This window comes from Ctenopharyngodon idella, chromosome 8, assembly GCF_019924925.1.
Source record: "Ctenopharyngodon idella isolate HZGC_01 chromosome 8, HZGC01, whole genome shotgun sequence".
Classification (NCBI taxonomy): domain Eukaryota; kingdom Metazoa; phylum Chordata; class Actinopteri; order Cypriniformes; family Xenocyprididae; genus Ctenopharyngodon; species Ctenopharyngodon idella.
In genome coordinates this window covers 25,181,196-25,202,085 of record NC_067227.1, presented here as the reverse complement: position 1 = coordinate 25,202,085, position 20,890 = coordinate 25,181,196, and the positions used below count along the sequence as shown (strand labels likewise).

General features: G+C 36.0%; 1 protein-coding gene across 6 annotated transcripts in view; it reads left to right on the top strand.

The window, feature by feature from the left end:
* Nucleotides 1-20,890, top strand: part of LOC127517499 (cAMP-specific 3',5'-cyclic phosphodiesterase 4D-like) — a 136,472-nt gene that overhangs the window by 75,280 nt on the left and 40,302 nt on the right. The window contains exon 1 of one of the 6 annotated variants that reach the window (XM_051903250.1): nucleotides 9,156-9,583. The exons of the other annotated variants lie outside the window; for them this stretch is intronic. Within the exon in view, the coding sequence (XP_051759210.1) occupies nucleotides 9,444-9,583 (140 nt within the window). The 5' untranslated portion in view covers nucleotides 9,156-9,443. Of the gene's footprint in view, nucleotides 1-9,155; nucleotides 9,584-20,890 lie in introns of those variants that run through there. 6 annotated transcript variants of the gene reach the window in all.

Here is a 20,890-nt window from a genome sequence, read left to right as displayed (position 1 = left end):
GTGTCACATGATCCTTCAGAAATCATTCTAATATGCTGATTTGGTACTTAAGAAACATTTCTTGTTTTTAACAATGTTGAAAACAGTTGTGCTGCTCAGTAATTTTTTTTTAAACAGTGATGCATTTTTGATTCTTTATATCAATTTAATGCATATTAAAGTACCAATATTTACACGCACGCACGCACACACACACACACACACACACACACATATATATATCATTAAATGTGTATAATATATAATATGTCACAATGTATTTATTAATAAACATGTTTGTTTAAAACATATTTTATATCAATTTATATTTGTTTTCATATTAATATTTATTATGGTTTACACTTGTTAATAAGCATTAGGGACATTATTTAATAAGGCAGGTATTAAGGATGAATTTTTTTTAAGAAGGAAAGAGAGAAAGCTTTATACTTTCCAGCCAATTAAAGCACCTGTGTGCACGGAAGGAATCAATAATAAATCTCTCTTCAAATCCCACCCAGCCTAAGTTACAAAACAGCTTATTCACAACGGCCACGAGGATCTGTGTGAGGCAAGCACTGAATTATTCATCGCTCTCCTCGACTACCAGGGTCTTCCTCACAGCTAACGCTCCAGTATGAGCTGGCATTATATAGTATGCTTTTCATGTTTCCTGTTAATGCAGATTTTACATTCACCGAGCCCTACATCACGACTCAATTCCCCTGTGTTTTTAGATGATGTCCTCTCAGTTACCACATCACATTTTGCCGAATAGAAGCAATAGCATTGTATGACCTTTATTAATGCAAAAAGAAATCAATAATAAATGGAAAACATAATTAAAATACTACGTTTTCTTTTAACACAGCTGCATTCCGTAAGTTGATGGTTACAGATAGCAAGAGTCGTATCAGCACGAATAACAATGAGCAAGGGTTTGGACCCCTTCTCTCCTGTTTTGACACCCCATCTCTTTGTCTCTCTTCTATTACATAATTCTGCTCCTTCTGCTATTTATATCACTTCTGTTTTTGGGCTTTCCACAAGATACCCACAATTCTCCCTTTTTTCCTGCCGTGGGCGCTGGAGGCGAGAAACTCAATAAAGGGTCATTCAGTGCGATTATAGCTAATGAATTGGAATAAATGGGACTGATGGACTGAGGTGAGATAAAGTGACAATCTGATGAAAGACTTATTGGTTGACTCTTCATGTAGCACCAGAGGGCTTGTTTCCAGGGTGTTGAGCAGCAAACATGTGGGTTCCGCATCTGTTTCCAAACAGAGCCACCTGTAAGGAGGGGGATACAATGGTGTCATGGTAGCTCAGGTTTGGTTGTGCACATAGTGATGATTTGAAAAATGCAAACCAGCGCTGCATGACATTAATTGTTAAACTCCTTGTGGGATAAATTCTGTCATTTTACTGTAGGACACAAAAAAATAAATAGCAGTCGTGATAAACAGCATAATAAATGGAGGCTTGGCTAAACATTTTCTCAGTAAGAGCATTTGAAATATTTGAATTATTCCACCTCCGCAGTGATGAGAACAATCATTTCCTAAAGCCATTGCTGGATATATTTTTCTTTTTTTTTTTTCAAAAAGCATACTTTGCTTATGTACCTTCCTTCCACCTTTTAAATGTAAATGTTTATTTGCCTTAAAAAAAAAGATATATATATATATATATATATATATATATATATATATATATATATAATATGATATTTAAAAACTCAGCTTTTAAAATTGTTAAATATATGTAATAGTTAAATATATATATATTTATATTATATAAATAAGAGATTTTTTGTGTAAATAAAAGCCTCTTTTTCTCCTTTGTCTTCTTTGGTTCCAATTCTTTTCTTTGATATTAGGATGATGCTTTATTTCTTTACTCATGTAGCATTTTGACCCATGACATTTAAATGCCACCTGTGCTTCACCAAATCATCTCCCAGACCGTAATCGGACATGGTTGTACACTTGCTTGCATTGTCGGCGCCAATATGCTGTGAGCACCAAAGTATCCATTGAGATGAGGTGAAGGTTAATTACACTGTGACAGTAATTACACAGTCCTGAGGACAGATAGCAGACGAGGATCGTATGACATTGATAACCGCGATGTTATCTTCCCCTTCTTTCCACTGGCCCTTTTGAATTTATTTTACCATCACCTACCTTCTTTACAGTGTGGGGTTTTGTTTTCACAACAGTAATAGAATTCAGGAATCATATAAAAGCCAGCATAATGCCTTTGGGTGAGAATTGGAATTATGCAAATTAGTCTCTGGACGTGAGTAATTCATTAGTGCCTGCAATATAACAAAGATATTCGGCTGCTGCCTCTTTCAGGCACATAAATTGGGTTATAACTTTTGAAGACAGGTTATGTTTCATGCGATTTACTCAAGAGCTCATTTACATGAATTTCATTAACAACATTAGATTGTGCCTTGTTTTACAGCTCATAACTGTCATTAAAGGTTAAAACATACTTGGGTTTCCTGTGCATATGTAAATGTGGTTATTTTTATAAATGAGTCAAGTCGAACACCTGTAATCAATTATGAGAAAACATTTTATGTTTCTGTTCCTGAACAACAATTTCAGAAGTGCAAGACAAATAGTATTGTGTTGTTAGTATTTCAGTGAAATAATTATCATTCAGTGCAAGTACACCTCCTTTGTAATGTAAATTAGGCTCATTTAGGGATGGGATTCATGAAGAATTTAATGGTTCTGGTTCCAATTCCTCAAGATTCCTGTTCCTTTATGGTTCCATTAATGACTCTTTTATTACTTTAAGGAATAAATATTTGGAAAAAATAAATACAATTCCATTGCCAGATAATGAGATCATATATTCAGTATATATGGCATATATTCAATAATATATCAATTTAAAACAATTCTTCTGTTTACAGATCTGTTTGCACAGACTTTTTAATGGCAGCATAAATGTAACCCAATAATTGGCCTTAACTATATATTAGACAACAATACTAAACAAAAAAAGTGGTTAGTTATTTTCATGAAGTATTGACAAAATTCATAATGTGCTTTTATACATATTGTCATGTGAGCAACCATGCTTAAAAGGTTAGTTCACCCAAAAATGAAAATTCAGTCATTAATTACTCACCCTCATGTCATTCCAAAGACCTTTGTTTATCTTCAGAACACAAATTAAGATATTTTTGATAAAATCCGATGGCTCAGTGAGGCCTTCATTGACACCAAGATAATTATCACTTTCAGATGCCCAGAAAACTACTAAAGACATATTTAAACAGTTCATGTGACTACAGTGGTTCAACCTTAATATTATGCTTTACAAATCTTTTGTTTCGAATCAGTGGTTCGGAGTGTGTATCAAACTGCCAAAGTCACGCCCCCCAGTGGTGAGCCATTGAAATTTCGAAACACTTATGACGTGACGAAGCCTCGTTTACTGAAATTACCTGACTTTGGCAGTTTGTTTCACGCTCCAAACCACTGATTCGAAACAAAAGATTCGTAAAGCTTCAAAGCTTCATGAAGCAGTGTTTTGAAATCGCCCATCGCTAGATATTGTTGAATAAAGTCATTATTTTGTTTTTTTTTGTGTATAAAAAGTATTCTCGTCACTTCATAACATTAAGGTTGACCCACTGTAGTCACAGGAACTGTTTTAAATATGTCTTTAGTAGCTTTCTGGGCATCTGAAAGTGTTCATTATCTTGCTGGCAATGGAGGCCTCACTGAGCCATCGGATTTTTTCAAAAATATCTTAATTTGTGTTCTGAAGATGAACAAAGGTCTTACGGGTGTGGAACGACATGAGGGTGAGTACTTAATGACAGAAATTTCATTTCTGAGTGAACTGACCCTTTAATTGTAAGCTGTTTGAATCACTTAAAAGAACCGACTCCTTAGAGTCATATGTTCGACAATGTGAACTACATTGTTTGTGCTGTGTTTTCGATTCACTAAAAGAAAAACCAGTTCACAAGAGACATTTGTTAAAAAAGTCATACTACTCTAGTTGCACTGCATGTTGTTAGATTCACTAAAAAGATCAGGTTCATGGGAGTCATTTGTTTTGTAATCAAACTACATTGCTCATGCTGTCTGTACTGTAGATTCAGTTGCTGTTTCGGCAATGATGAATAAGTTGTTGAGGAATATGTGTTGATATGGGTGATTTTGGAAAGCACACATTGTGTATTTCTCTTAGCAACTTTACAGAAACCATGAAGTAGTTTATAGACTCCTATGAACCTTTCAACCCTGAACTAAGAGTCTAATACATCACCCTGCAGTGATGATGCTTTTAAGGGCCTCTGTGCTGCCCTGCTTCAGTTTATGAAGTGCTTTTGTTTTAAGACTTCGGGTGCTGCTATGTGACTCTATCCTTGTAGCCCTGTTTGTGAAAATGAAATGTGTAAAGCAGCATTGAAAGAAGGAGAAAGATCCCCCCGTAGAGAGATAACATAAACATCAGACAGCGAGATAAGGCCCGCTGGTGCAATGCAGAAAGTCTATTTTGGGAGCTGGGAGAACGACTAGTGTGAGCAGCCCCAGTAAGACCCTCATTCAGGAGTCATAACATCTCCCCCTCTCACTCTTCAGTGATCACGCCCCAATGCAAATACCAGCATGCATTTCATTTAGCTCACGCTGTCTGTAAATGTGTCGAATTAACAAGTGAATGAAGTGGAAATGGTGGAGATTGATACTGGTCACAGATCATGTGTAAGAAAGGAAAGAAGCTATTGCATAATGCACTATAACCAGGTTGCAGTTCAGTGGTGCATCTATAAATTTATGCTCTGTGGATTTTTAACACTAAAAGCTTTTATCCTAACGGATGTTATGCAATGAAGAGTATAAAATGTGACTCCTGACGTACCTGCTGTAAATGCATTTCAAGGGAAGAACAGTGAGATGATTTTAAGCAGTTTTATAAATCAGCACTTGACAGATATATTATGGCATTGAGCACTGAGCTAAAGCAGTGGTGAGTTGTGACCCGACAGTGGGTGTAGGTCTATTATGAAAGAGTCGTGGACTGCAGGGGGGAAAAACAATTAAACTAACCATATTATCATGCATAATTAGATAAAACAATATATAAGCTTATGAAGATGTAAAACATTGTTTGTCCTGACTGAGGTGAATTATACAGAGAGCACAAAACCAGCAATAAAAACACATCATTAATATATATTATGTAATATGCTGTGCAATTTGTACATATGTTCAGGAGCCTAATGCATTAGTTGGCAGAGTGTTTGTTTCATATGTTAGGCTTTTAAATCTCACTTCGACTATTGTGCAAAATTGTCAAATTCATTTTATTGTTGCTGTTCAGAAGATGCTTATTGTGGCTCTATGCAGTTCGTAACAATATGAATGTTTTTTTTAAAAAAGATTTTAACCACTTTTTTGTTTGCTTTTGTATATTGAACAATGGTTGGCCACTTGATGTTGATGTCCAATGTTAAATCAGTTGAGGACCATTGTGTTAAAGTGTGCAGGTTTTGGTACTTAAATTCTACAATGACTTTATTGTGCTATTTTGATCAAACAGTTACGCCTGCCGAAGATAATTGAAACTTTCTTTCACAAAGAAAGAAACTATTCTTGGATGTATTCTTTATGCTAATATTCTCCCAGGAGACTTTTTAAAATTCTCCTCTATGCTTGTTTTCTGTCTGGTTTTGCTGACGTTGACAGATTGCTTTTTTTCCGATCAAGTGTTTTTAAAGTGCATGCATCAGAACCAGAGAATTCTCACTTATTTATTTATGATAGCTCATCTTGCTTTACGAAAGATAATCTACAGTGGCCCCCAAAAATTATTGAGACACTTCAAAATGTATGAATGTCATTGGATAAGATAATAAAATATTAAACCATGTGGCATGCAAAACAGGTTATAATAAATGAAGAGTTTGGTCCCAAAACGCTATAACTCCATTTTGAATAATTTGAGTAAAAAGGTGTTTTCTTTACCAAGAAAGTGGCAAGATGAAAACCACTATTTTCTGTTTCAAACTTTCACATAGCATGTTTTTGTTATAAAAACATAAAAAATTCAAATCTACATTTTGATTTTAAAAGGTTTATTATAAAAACTGATTATTTTTTCCCCCAAAATGCAATAAATCCATGACACGTTTTTTTTTTTTTCAAAATGCAATTAATCAATCAATATAAAAGTTATTTTTCATATTGAAAATACACAACAAAGTTGATTCACATATATGACAGCCTCTGAACTTTGCCAATACTTATATACAGGCATTTGACTAAAAATACATTCAGTCGTCGCTCCCAAAATGAATTCAAGGAGTCATCTTGTTAATGTTATAAATTAATTATGTGTCCGTTTGTCATTACCGATTAAAGAGTATCTGGCGCCACCGCACAGTTAAAATAAACACATTTACAGAGTACATTGGTATTAAAAACGGCTTTTAAAAACTGTCCATGATTCAGTTTTGGGGACCATGACAGAAGTTTGATGCTGTCGTGGAACAAGCAACAGCCGGCATTTTTCCTCCTCAGTGCCTCATCTTAATCTCCTCATGTAAATGATTACATTTTGATGACTTGCATTTCTTCCCCACTGCAGAAACCACCACAGGTTCATCAATGCCGTCAAAATTATTCATTTTTCTGTTTTTGTTGATCACAAAGTACAAAGCAGATAAGGAAAACTAGGATGCCGGGTGTATTCAGAGCGCCGCCATTACTGTTTACAGTGCGTGGAATGGTGCGCTGTGATTGGTTGAGCGGATATATCGCATTCTGCAGAGAAGGGAGACTGGCGTTTGTCGTGTTTTGGAAAGAAAGGGAGAAAACATGACAGAATAACACAACGGATATCGCATTGTGAGCAAAATTAATAAATGGCTTTTCAATACCGACCAGATACAATACTGATTTTGCCGGAAACTCAGTTTTTTTGAAAATGCCGTTTATCACGTTTTGGAACCAAACTCTTCAAATACACTACTTGTCTTTTTTAAAAAAAAAAAAAAAAAAAAGAAATTAATACTTTTGTTCAGCAAAAACGCATTAAATTGATCAAAACATTTTTACAAGACAATTTTTATTTCAAATAAATGCTGTTCTTTTGAACTTTATTCATCAAAGAATCCTGAAAAAGTATATTAAGGTTTCCACAAAAATAATAAGCAGCACAGCTGTTGCAAAAGTGGACTAGAAAAGTGAAGTTAGTTGTAAGAAAATGCCTCGCATCATTTGTTTGCAGATGCCACTTGGAGTGATATTTTGCTATTTAACTTTTTGATGCCATTCTAAGTATGAACAGAGAATGAAATAGGGTTGATGAGTTCAGGGTTGATCAATAGGGTTGATGAAGCCATCATTTCAGAAGTGAGGGGGACAGAAATGTCAAGTCTAATACCATTCTTTTCTGACCTTTGTCTAACTGACAAGTTTTATTTTTTTCTTTCTCTTGCTTTTAATTGGCTAAAAATCTAATACACTGCTGATCAATAACCATTATTTTCGTAGATTTTCCTTATGACAATTTTATGATTGGTTTATGTAGTACAAACACTTGTCCATTGAGTCATCATGGATTTTATTCAATGTAAAAAAAAAAAAAATTGTTTTAATTACAGAATAAGGCAGATATATATTTTATAGTTTACTGTAATAAAGGCTATGCTAAAAAGCACTGCATTATTCATATACTCCTATTGTTATGGCTTGAAAATCGCAATCGTGTGTTTGTCTTCACGTTTCATCAGTCAAAACGTTTTTTTTTTTTCAGCTACAGCGATAGCTGGATGCCTTTGGCCATATAAGGGATTTCCTAAAACGTCATAAGTTATTACTTCTACAAGTCCGTTTTCGACTTTCTGCACGAGGGCGCCCTCCAGTTTCCAGTATGAATGAAACATACATTACATGAGAGTTTAGCGCTCCATAATGTTCACATCGCCTCGTTTTGATAAGAATAAAACATCAGTTCATGCATAAACTATCTTGTCTCTTTGAATTTAAATCTAGATTTATTCACATTGGCCCATGACAACCTCTCTGTGAACACACTTGCCCGAAAAAAAGTGCGGGGGATGAATTTACGTCTTTTTAAAAGTGTGGGGGACATGTCCCCTACGTCCCCTGCATATTCTACGCCCATGTGTGTCTGTGTGGGTATATGATAGAGAAAGAGAAATCAAATCGCAAATCAGCTCATGAGTGTCTTCTTGTCACTATAGCTTCGTTGTCTATCCCTCTCAGTTTGAAGCATCATTTGTTGTGTTAAAAAGCTAAAGAGTACAGCTTGCCTTGCACTGACAGAATCGATACACTTTAGCTGCTGGAACGAAGAGGGCAGCAGGGGCTCTCGTTATGGGGTCGAAGAGGATGACCACATGCCGACAGGGAAAGAGATCTATGCAAGAGCAGTAGTCTCACACGGTCCTGCAATGTGTTTTACTCCCACACAAACACATAAAAGCTCATACACCAGGGATGTTTTGTTCAAGGGAGACGTTGCCTATGCAACAAAAATCAGATAAGAAAATGATTTATAGCGCATAAATAAAACAAAAATATTACGAAATATATGATCAGATAGTGTGGAAGTGAGGGGGGTTTTGTGTTGACTGCCCTGATGTGTCTCTTTATTTTAAAGAGAGGGTTCACCCAAAAGTCTAATCTCACCCTCATATCATTCCAAAACCTGAATGACTTTCTTACTTCCGTGGAACACAAAAGAAAATATTTTGAATGTCAGTGGTGTCTTACTGCTCAGTATTTGCAAAATAGGTCTTGAAAGCCTACATGAAAAAGAATCATAAGATTGTACATCTCCATCCTTCCTGAAAAAAAAAAAAAAAAAAAGTGATATTTTTTGCCATATTGCCCACCCTTACCCTGTGGTACATGAATCACTGACGTAAAACTCTCAGACCAAGAAAACAACAATAGGCTTCAACAACTTTAATGTTCAGGAAAAAGGTGGATAAAGCTGAATTGATTGAAACACTGATGGATTTAGGGCAGTGTATACTTGCTGAACTCTTCTGCCCTGCCCTCTGTGAAGCAAGAGGAAATATATCACTGGCAACAGGAAAAAACAAAGACTTGATATCGTCATGTGGATAGGAAGGAGGAATGTGGCCAAGCGTTTTCCAGATAAACACAATGAACGTCAGACGGGAACAGCTCGGCACACTCCGTCAGAGGCTGTTGTATTTGGACAGTATGGAAGCCACTGTTCATTTCAGGGCGATTTCATTTGTCTTCCCTTAAATGCTTAATAGATTAGCTTGTTTTTTTTGACTTTGTTAAATGTTATATATATTTTTTTATCAGCATTAAAGTGTGGCCAAGTAGTAGATGGAAGTAGCCAAAACCAAACTCCACATGGCACCTTGGAAGTAAGGAGACAACATGGACACAGTTGTCACATAGTCTTTTCTCTCAATGAGAAGGACTCGTGGAGAGCTTGTTGAGAAACTCTTGAAAGCCTGTCATTCAATGAAGTCCGGCCGCTATCACAGGGTTCGAGAGGAGAGAATGATACGCTTGAGCAGCCTTCCTCTCCGGAGGCACTCTTGGATATGGTGAGAGCTTTCTTTAGTATATTACATATGTATTTTTGTGTTTGTGTTTTTGGTGAAGCTGATTGACTGCTGGGGGAGCTGCAACCACAGCACAACAATGTGTCTAGGAACATCCAGCGCTTTTCACACGCTGATTGTTTTAGTTGCGTCAGACATGATAGAGAGCACATGTCAGTTTGTTTGTGTGTGCGCGTGCCTGTTATTATGAACTGATGCTTTGTCGCAGGTTGCTGGGCTCTCATCCATCAGCTTGCCATTCAGGGTAAATTTACTGTTTAATGGTGGACTCATTTCCTGCAGCTTCATCCAGCATTAAATGCTTGAGCAGGTTCACAGATGAGGGTGTATGAGGGTGTATATCAAAAGCAGATTAGCAAGGGAGGTGGTTATAATTTCATCAGAACGGTGATTGTCTGTGAGCCTATCAGAGCAGAACCTCTCTAGCAGCCAAATATGATTAAAGTAATAGTTAATTTGTTGTTCATTGTCTTACGGGTGAGACACACTGTTCATATTTATTCACTGTCCATAATTATTTTCATATAGTTTGGGGTCAGTGAGATTTTTTTTATGATAGTAAAAGTCTCTTATGCTCACCAAGGCTGCATTTATTTGATAAAAAATGCAGTACTGTAAAACAGTAATTTTGTGAAATAATATTACAATTTATAATAACTGTTTTCTATTTTGATATATATTAAAATGTAATTGATTCCTGTGATGGCAAAGCTGAATTTTCAGCATCATTATTCCAGTCTTCAGTGTCACATGATCCTTTAGAAATCATTCTAATATGCTGATTTGCTGCTCACGAAACATTTTTTATTAATGTTGAAAACCTAATGCCTATTATTTTTGTGGAAACCATGAAACGTTTTTTTTAGGATTCTTTGATGACTAGAAAATTCAAAAGCATTCATTTGAAACAATTTGAAAGTCTTTACTGTCACTTTAATCAGTTTAATGTGTGTGAATAAAAGTAATTTCTATAATATTTTACTGATATTTATAAAAACTTGTATATTAAACTTACTGATCAATATGGATTTATATGTAAAAATGTTAACAGATTTTATGCACAAAAATGTTTAGACATTTAACTTGAGAAGGGAGTTACATATTTGACGAATTATTAATTATTTTTGTCTTATTTAGTCTATTCATACAGTAATTTGTTTTATTACAAAAAAATAATTAAAATAGACAGCACTAGGCTATTTATTGTGGACTGAATGAAATAGATTTAATGTTTTTTGATTTCTTGTGCCAAAAAATCAATAACAAAAACAAACATTTAGAAAGTAGCACTGGCTTCCGCATTCTTTTTTTTCATAACAAATATGACGGCTTTACAGCAACCCTCTCATCTTTCAAATACAGGGACAATTTTTTCTTGAATCACTGGAGGCCCATCATGTAATCCCTGACGGTGAACTTGCCAAGGCGCTGATTTTCCCTGGAAGTACAGGCGCTTGTGTAGCACTTCTCATCCCTTTAGCTCAGCGGAGAGGCTTGGCTGATAGATGCTTTATTGAATCTGCCGCTGGGCTCCTTGACAACAGTGAGGAACGAGTGGGTGTCTCGCTATTAGTTCACAATAAGAACACAGTGTCAGCACAGTCAGCGGGCGGCAATCAGCTCCATCCGTATTTCCAGCCCTGTTGATGCGGGAAGAATAGTGCCTGAAGCGACTAGCATCGTTAGCGGCCCACCAATGCTAACCCGATTCGTTGCTGCCGTCATATTTCCTGTATGTTTCAAAACATCTCTCATGTCAGTGTGTGGGCTGCCGCATTTCATACATGGATAGTCAGGCTTACACAATCTGTTTGTGCGGTTGACGATAGTTTAACGGATGCGTCGGGAACATCAAATACTCTAAGGATGTGCACTGTAGCTTCCTTTAAGGGACAAGGGGTTGCGTGACTAACCCAAATAACAACATTGTTAATTCACGCCAACTTTCACCCCTACTTAACAGCACCTTTTCAGTCTTATTCATTTGTCTGGAATGACTGCAGTCGATATGCTAATTTTACGTCATTAGTGTGATAGTTGTTTTTTAGGCACACAAAGTTGTTCACATTAAGTCAAAAACCGCATCATTGCAGGATAATCGTAATAATGCTTCTGAGTTGTTGGCCCAGCATGCACTTCACTGTCTCTTTTAAGTGGCATATCACATAGCAATAGAGGTAATCCAGGGAACAGCTTGCTCAGGAACAAATAAGCTACAACCTCAGTTCATTTGCAGTGCCCCATGTACCGAAAGACTTCTCAGTGAGGTGTCGAAAATGGGCTTGAAATAATGAACGGGAACACTTCCAGTGTTCTCTTAGTTTTATGAGGAATAGAGATCACTCAGAGCCCCCAACCCCCCGATGCATACACTCAGGGTTCATGGTGCTCTAAAATATTGTTGCTGATCCAAGGTGCCATCCATCCTTGAAAGCGTTGCCACCTGACTGTGTGACGCACATTAGTTCTCTGCTGTAAGAGCCAAATCCGTCGTCTTACAACTGCAGGGGTGGGACTCCGGTGGTGGCTCACAAGTGTGAATCCCATACCAAGAGCCTTTGTGTTGTATTTTGACACCTTAGATGGTGAGAAATATTAGGGGTGGACGACATGACCAAGATCTTATATCACGATATGAGTCATTTTATTTTGTGATAACGATATATCACAATATAGTTATTTTTGCTTTAAAAAGCTTTTTATATCAATTTTTGATACCGTTGAAATCTCATCACCAATTTCAATATCACAAAAAAACAAGTTAAAAAACACAAAAAAACTGAAGCTCACTGAAGACAGTTAAACATGAACAAAGAAACTTACAAGCAATAGGACAAAAACTACAATAGAACAAAGACCCAAATGAAAAACTTAAAGCACTAAATAGGCCTATAGAAATAGGCTACATAAATTGTATATAGTAATCAAATGTACAGGAAACACTGCTTAAGTCTTCACTGTGTAAATTACATATACATTTATTCTTAAAGTTACAAAAGTGACTCAGTCAGGAGCAATGAGATTGTTATTAGTGGCACAGATGGCAGCAGGTATATTAGGCTGCTGTCACTTTAAGACCAAATGCACGGATGCACATGCGTTTTCTTTCTTAACTGTTTATATTCACTTAAGACATAAATGACTGTTTATGAGTATACTAGCAAATGGGCATTTTGACATATAATTATGTGTATTTGACCGTTTAAGCCCAATAAGTCACCAAAAAGAACTTGGTTCAGTACTCACACGCTGTATGAGCAGCAGCTTTATGTGCGCGTGTTTCGTGTGTGTCGCTCAAAAAACGCCTCTCGGACAGCGCACACATACTGAAATGAGTCCTCTTTTGCTGCTTGAACGGTTTTTGAAACAAAGTTTGATTAAATGATTTAAACTTATCAACTCTAATGTCAGGGACGAACATATATGTATGTATGTGTATGTATGGTTGTGTGTATATATGTTAATATGCAGTAAATATCAGCCAGATCACATACAGTTTTCGTGTCTCATATACGTATGTCTAAGCCCAGTAGAGTAGTCATATCATTTTTATTCAGCAGCTTTTAAGAGGAAATAGCAATTTGCCCTTGACCTGTTCAACTTGCATTGTGTTCTATTTTCCCCACAACATCCTCCCTCAGACCATTTAATCTTAAGGGAGAGAAAGGTCAGTACTGCAGTGTGATTATTGTGGAAATGCTTATGGCATAACAACACATAAAAAGCGCAAGTGTGACGTAGCACAAAAAGAACTTCTGTGAAGCATTTCAGCAGAGAGCACCAGAGAGGGAAGGAGCAGTTGTAAGTCTTTGTTTTAAGATTTCCATTCAATGACACACTTCTGTGGATGTGTTTCTTATTATCTTCTCTGGTCCTTCCTTACTGATGCTGCCTTTTAGCCTCCAGGTCCACACATTTCATCTGAATCTCAAGCCTGTGAGATTTACAACACCTGGAGAGGTTAAGAGACAGTGTTTTCTGTATATTCTGGTTTTGTTTTAGCTTTAGCTTAGTGCAAGATTTCCACACACAGATTACAAGCAGTAACAAATTACAAAGGATTTTCAATGGAAAATTACAGTTTACAGTGCAAGTTAATCCAGTTTTCTGAATCCTATGGTCAGAACATTTGGCATCACCAGTTGAAATAAAACATTCAGTATTTTCATTATTAAAAACAGCTTTGGCAAAAGACTACAAGGCTCACATTCAAATGTTTATGATTTAGTACACTCCACACATCTTTCATTCTCACCTAGTGTTGCCAAACCTTCTGTTACGCATAGCTTTGAGACAAAGATAGCATGTTGTCTATGCTAATGACTTGTTTGTGCTTTTACATACTAAAATAATTAGTGTTTCATTTAGCTGACCAAAAATCTAACAAAATAGTGAAAGTCTGGTTCATAGCTTGATTATATTTACAGATTCTTAAAGACATTTAAATATTTTGGAAGTTTACCCTTGCTGTAGATGCATTATGCTATTGTTAACTTTTCAGTCAACACATTTTTATGCTTTGCGTCATTCTTGCTTCAAAACAAACTTGTGCTGGACTTATCAAATTACACCATGCCTTTCCTGTTTTAAAAAAAACATGCTGCTCTGGACAATATGCTGAATTGCTGGCAAGATGACAGATTAAATATTGTATTTGTATCTGCTATACTGTATATAATAAATGATAACAAGGGATGTCACAACAAGTTCTGCAAAGTATTACATCCAAAACAAATAAAGTGGATGCAAAATTACATGTCTGTATGTTTGTCAGTCAAAGCAATCTGTATTCGCATACTCAGTTTAACTCTTTGTAATCAGTGATTTTACTTGTAGCTGTTGGTATGAGGGGGAGGGACATTACAGAGCATTTGATTGGAGGAAAATCTGTGTAGTGCAGGATGAGTCATGAATATTTTTGTTTTGGTTTTCCAGCAGGAAAAATGTCTATAACTGCTAAAGCTGATTTTGTTAACATTCAGGCGTACACTAGCATATAGACGCTCCCCTCAAAGCTAATGCACATGGACTACAAGCCACAAAACTGCATATTTTGATTTCACCTAGTCTTGAATGTAGAATATGCAGTCTCATCCAATCAGAATTTAGAGTTGAAATTATCGCTTTAATAAAAAAAAAAAACAATGTTGCACATAATTTTGTTCCTTTAAAGTGGCCTTATTATGGATTTTCGAGAAAATAAAATGCAGTGTGTAATGTAGCTGTATGTGAATGTAATCATAAATAAAGTTATTGTCTCTCAAAAGAAAGAGTTGACTCTGAACCGCTGAACACATTTGCACTTTACAGTGTGTACAATCGCTGAGCTTTAGGAAGCATACGGAGCTGAATCCGACTTGTTTCCGACTTGCGCTGTACACGGTAGACCAATCACAACAGACTGGGCCGTCTGGCCAATCAGAGCAGAGCGGGCTCTCGGAAAGGAGGGATTTAGAAAGAATGATTCATCCATCGAGTTGTTTGATAATGATTGAACAATGTGGTGATATGCAATGTATATTATGAGAAAATTAAAGTGTTTTTTGACCTTGGAATGCAACGGAATGCACAATGACAATTTGATATTAATTTTGATATTTTTATAACAAATAATTAAAATATGGCTCTACAGGCCTCGTCTTTCAGCTGCAGAGTCTTGCTCTAGAGCATGTGCTGATGACGTTGTTATGCTCTCGTACGCTCACTGATGTGACATCATTCAGCTGTGTGTCAGTCTAATAATCCTATTACCACAGCCACATGCCGCTTCACATGAAAACACCAGCTACAAGACAGACTGTCTGTGCTTTAGTTTTGAATAGCTGTTATGCTTATTTGAGGCTGTGTGATTTCATGCTTGTGATACTGTATAGTCTGCTGTTGTGCTGTCATTATTCAAGTGTTCTGTTTTGTATCCTAGCTTCAAATCAAATAGATACAGAAATGTATCAGCAAAAAGATCTCAGTTCAATATTCACACGTGCATCAGAAACCCTCTCTCAGACAGCGCGCCGCGCATACAGCGAATTGAGTTCTCTTTCGCAGTTTAAAATCACTTTGTTTTAAACAGCAATGCTTAAAAATGCATACAAATGTGACCGCACAGCAACGTCACGTGAGCATAACTGCAATAGAGACGATAGTCCAAAATCTCTACCGGTTGACAGATTTTCTACCGTTTAATAGTGTCTACCTATATATCACCCACTTCTAATACCTATAGTATTGTCAGTACAAATAGTGCTGGCTGTTGCTCTTTCATCTGTCTTTGTTTGCGTCTCTCTGGAAGACTTTGTTTCTGTCCTTTCAGAGACGTAGCATTTGGTCTTTCCTTGTTCTCCAGATGAATGCATCTCCAGTAACCTTGGTAACGTTGAATAGAATTTGATCATTTTATCGCTCTCGAGTCTTTAAAAGATTATGAAATAAGCTTGAGCACAGATGTAATAACATTTACCTCTGATTTTAAAGGCCTTTTTGCTTGACATTTCATGAATATTCAATGATAAAACGATTTTTGTACTTTGGGAAATGTTACTTTGTTCATTTTTTCTTGGTTTATAATCTCAGAAACATGATTGAAATATGTTTTTATTGAAATGGGCTTTTATCTTTTATGCTTTTTCTGTGATAGTGCCCTGAAGCTCCAGACTCTGTGAGCTCCTCAAGTGGTACTGTAAGATTTATCACAGAGGCTGAGAGCTCTTGACTCCACCCAATGAGATAACAAGCCTGTTACATTTTCCTGATTATTTAATGTTTAAATGAGTCATGTAATTATACATGCAAGGCAGCCGGCTATTATACTTTGATCTTCTGAATCACATCTTTTAGAGCTCATAATACATCTTTAATATGTGAAAAAATAAATTTTACTAAAGCTTTAGCAGCATACACAAGTGCTCATACTGGTTAGCATGGCCCATCAGTTTCTAAAAAGCTTCTTTCTCTATTGATGATCATTTGATATTAGATGTGGATTATATTAGCTTCACACATCACAGCTCAGGATAGTTGCTATGGTGTCATGATTTTATGTTTTTGCAGCTCCAGATTGATTAGTTACATGGCATTTGCAGCTGAGGTCCAAAATCTTCTGTGGTTTCAAACCACCTGCATCAGTTGAGCAAGTGACATTGAAATGAATGTGAATTCTAAATTAATTCTCCAGGTATTATTTACATGCTTGGTTATAGTATGTAGTCTTGAAAAGCTGAAACTGATGAAACAAAGCAGATCCCACACATTCTTGTTATCTCACAAAAATTCCCAAGGAGGAATGTTCATCGAACGGTGACAGAAGTTAGTGACTGTTTCATCGGTCTGTTTTGTCATGCACGGTTCAGTTCAACTGTGCTTGCCATAATTAATTCATCTGTTTGTTGAGTTCATGGTCAGACGCATATGGCATTCAAGCTGTCTTGTTCGTTTAAACCCACTACAAGCAGTTGTGAAATATGAATCTCATTCTCGGATGCTGGATTTGATCAAAGTAGATTATGTTGAGCTCATTGGACACACAAGGTGAAACCGAAGTGTTCTTTTATGCATAGCAAAACAGTTACTTAAAATTTAAGGAATAATTCTTATTTTACTTATACTTATGTTTTTCCAAACCTGTATGGCTTTCTTTTTCCATGGACATTTTAAATATATATATATATATATATATTATAGTAATTATTTGTTTTGGGGGAATGTATGTGTATTGTATGTATATTTGCAGATAAAAATCGTTCAATTATTTATTATTGTTGTTATATTCCTTTTTCTAAATTTCTCCTTGTAAATATTATATATATATATATATTTTACAAGGAGAAATTTAGAAAAAATAGTAATAATGATATATATTTATTTTCTCCATTTCTCCTTTCGTGTTCCTAAGTAGTAAGATATTACATGAGGGTATATAAATAATAAACTGTTCATTTAAATCTTGGTAATAGATATGGAATTTATATATAGCAGTCTCAAGGGAAATGTTTTTTTGCTTATAATGAGCCTGTCGACTAAAAGGCCTCATACACAGCACAAATCACATCCCACCACACACAGGTTACAAAGTAAACCGATTCCCACACAGCTTTGGCCAAAGGCCAGCACTGTGAGGTACGTCATAAGCCAGTCAGGTGTGCGACAATTGGCCACATGCAGACAGGCTAATTAGCCGATCACTCTTCCTCGACAGTCTGGCTGTGTATGTGCAGCCCGACCGGCCTGCGCGAACACCTGGTGACTGAGGAGAAAGCTGTTTAACCCCTCTGCTCCACTCGGGAGGCCATGAAATCCATCATGTTTCAGAGGTATTGCACAGTCTACAAGCCAGGGCATTACTTGCATCCCCAGAGGGCATGAGCAATTTTTTTTTCTGATAAAGTTGTGTATTTCGAGACAAAGCTATAGAGGCAGTGGAGAAAACAAATTAGATTGAGTTGCACCAGCTGGAAAATTAACTTTAGACATGCATACCTAGTTGTTAGCTGGGTGGTTAAATTAATTCATGGGATGGTGGCTAGTGCATTTTTTATTGCAAACAAACTAAAGACTTGCTATTTACTGAAAGCTTATTGCTTAAATGTGATATGTGCAATTTTTAAAATGTGAAAATGTTTTCCTGTTGCAGCTTAATGTGAAGAGCCAAGCATAAGACATTTGTAGGCTGATGAATGTTGTAGTGTAAATTTTGGTTCTGTGATGCTTTTCAACATGCTTTTGTTTGTTTTAGAAGTCTAACATGTAAACTTCTGGCCGACCATTGTTGTGAGTTTGGGGTGGGTCTACCTTCTACGTTTGCATGCTGAGAAGTGATTGGTGTGTTTGGAAACATTCATTAATTTTGCAATAATATTCTTAGATTAAGTAAATAATGCTGAAAAAATAAGCAACGATTTGCCTGATTATTTGCTTACTTAAAATTCAGAAAGACGTTTAATGTGCTTCAATGCAGATATTTTATTATGATAGTTTTTAAGTAAAATCAACAAAAACAGCAGATGAGCTGTATTGAATTGTATTCATTTTAAATTAATGCATTTTAATTATAAAAAAAAAAACAGTTATTTTAAAACCATGCATATAAAGGACACAATTTACATATCTTCGCTGTTGCCAGAAACCTTGTATTTCCAAAAACACTACTTTTCAGGAAATGGAAAAAAACACCGTATTTTTTATTTTAAATAATTAAACACAGTGTTGTCAAAGTTGATATTGTTGCTTTATATATGGTAAGACACTTGCATGTGTCATTATATTATTAACATTTTACCAAAATCAAGCTCAAATAGAGTTTTCAAATTGGAGAATTTTGGACATACGCATTTTGTCCATCATTAGAACAGGCGCATCTAAGGCAGTAAGAGCATCGCAAGGTTATAAAGTTTACTGTAGCTATTTGGGAGCTCAGTTTTTTCTGACATTTGGCCAAAATATCATGTTATAAAAGATGAAGTGCTACGCACAGGCTACGTAACTGCGGCGCTCTCTTATAATACTCACAGAATGTTGTCGTGCATTTGTGTGGATGCTAATATAGTTATCATTATAGTTATCATTATTGGTTTGAATGGGCCTTTAAAGTTACTTAATTAAAAAATAGGCAGAGTAATTGTTACAATGATGGCAGATTTTGTCATGGCAACATTGTAATTTAAATAATGACATCTAGATAAATAAATTACACCCATTTAATGGATTTAAGTAATTTATTATATACTACAAAGGCTTTATTTTTTGTTTTTACAGTGTAGTGGCACAAAAACTGCACACATCACCTTAAACCTTGTACTGTGTCAGATGTAAATTTGGGTGTTTGGCTCCAATGCCACTAAAAAGTGAGAGTTTATCAGCAAACGGTGAGTTACAATGCTACCTCCACGCCTTTAAGCGAGTTATTTAGCTTTAAGATACTCCAGAGGGAGTTCCTGTCCTGACCATTGCTGAATGATTCATACAGATACAGAAATCATGACCAGATCTTTGTCACATCTCGAGAAAATAGGTTCAAGATAACGTTAGGCACTGCTTCCAGGAGACCGGAGAACAGTATTGCTGCCAGGTAGACAAGACGTCAGTGATGCTCGCTGACAGTGAGAGATGGCGTGGCTTTTTCTTGCCTTCTACTGAAGAACAGTGATGGATGATGGGAACTACCTCCCTGTCTGCATAAAAAGCCGTACACTTTGTCTTCAGGAAGGGCAGTTGCAATGGCATTATATATCAGCCAGGTTAGCCTGGATAAGCTGAGTTTATTATAGGCTATACTTGGCAGAGCTTAAAGGGATATTCATCACTAGCAGCTTTGATTGTCGTTTGATGGTAATGAACAATAAATGCGTATGTTAATATGGAGCTTTCGCTATACTTGGATGCCTGAAGCTCATTCCAGAGCAACTCATTCAATATATGTGTATATTCATGTACTCCGTGGCGAATTTGATTTTTGCTATGAAACACCATGATCATTACATAAGTGTCGTGCGGTAATAGGTTTTTGGCCTTGGACACATTTTTCCATCTCGGTGACTGCGTTTTTTCGCCCTCCTGTTGTGATGAGAATCTCAGAGTGAGAGACCCTTGGTAAAGTATGTATGGCTAGTGATAGAGTGCTCCCTAGTGGTAACCAAAAGAATTTATACAATATAATATATAAATTTAGATGCTTATATATAATTTTTATATGAGTATTTATTCATTTTTCTCTAATAATTATTACATTTCAACTCTGCACTGTCTGGTATAACTATTCCATTAAAAAATTTGTTTATATTCGTCTAATAAACTATTATCAAGCCTTTAAGAATAAGCTTTTAGATCAAAATGTGTTTTATGATCATTTAAAACAAACTCAGTTGTGTCTTTTGAATAATAGTGTATACTGTAGGATATTAGTTGATCGTGTATGTTTTTCATGTAGAGCTGGGTAAATCATCTGGGCTTTTGGTATTTGATAATGATTTGGTTTAAGGAGGTTTATGGATCGTACGTGTTGTTATAGTGGCAAGTGTTTTTAATTGACTGAGAACACAGTTTAAGCTTTCTTCATTATATAGTTGACAGAATTCACAAATTACACAACCTCATCGTGTTTAACTGGTAAAGTGTCTTTTATATAATAAAACATTTGCATTTATATATATAAAAAAGGTCCCAAAATGCAGCATTGAATGGCCGTCAATGGAGAAAGATGCTTTTGGCCTCTATAGTAGTGTAGTTACAGTCAGTGGTGTACAGTACAGTAACTAAGTATTTTTACTTGTAGTATCTGTACTTTACCTGAGTATTTAG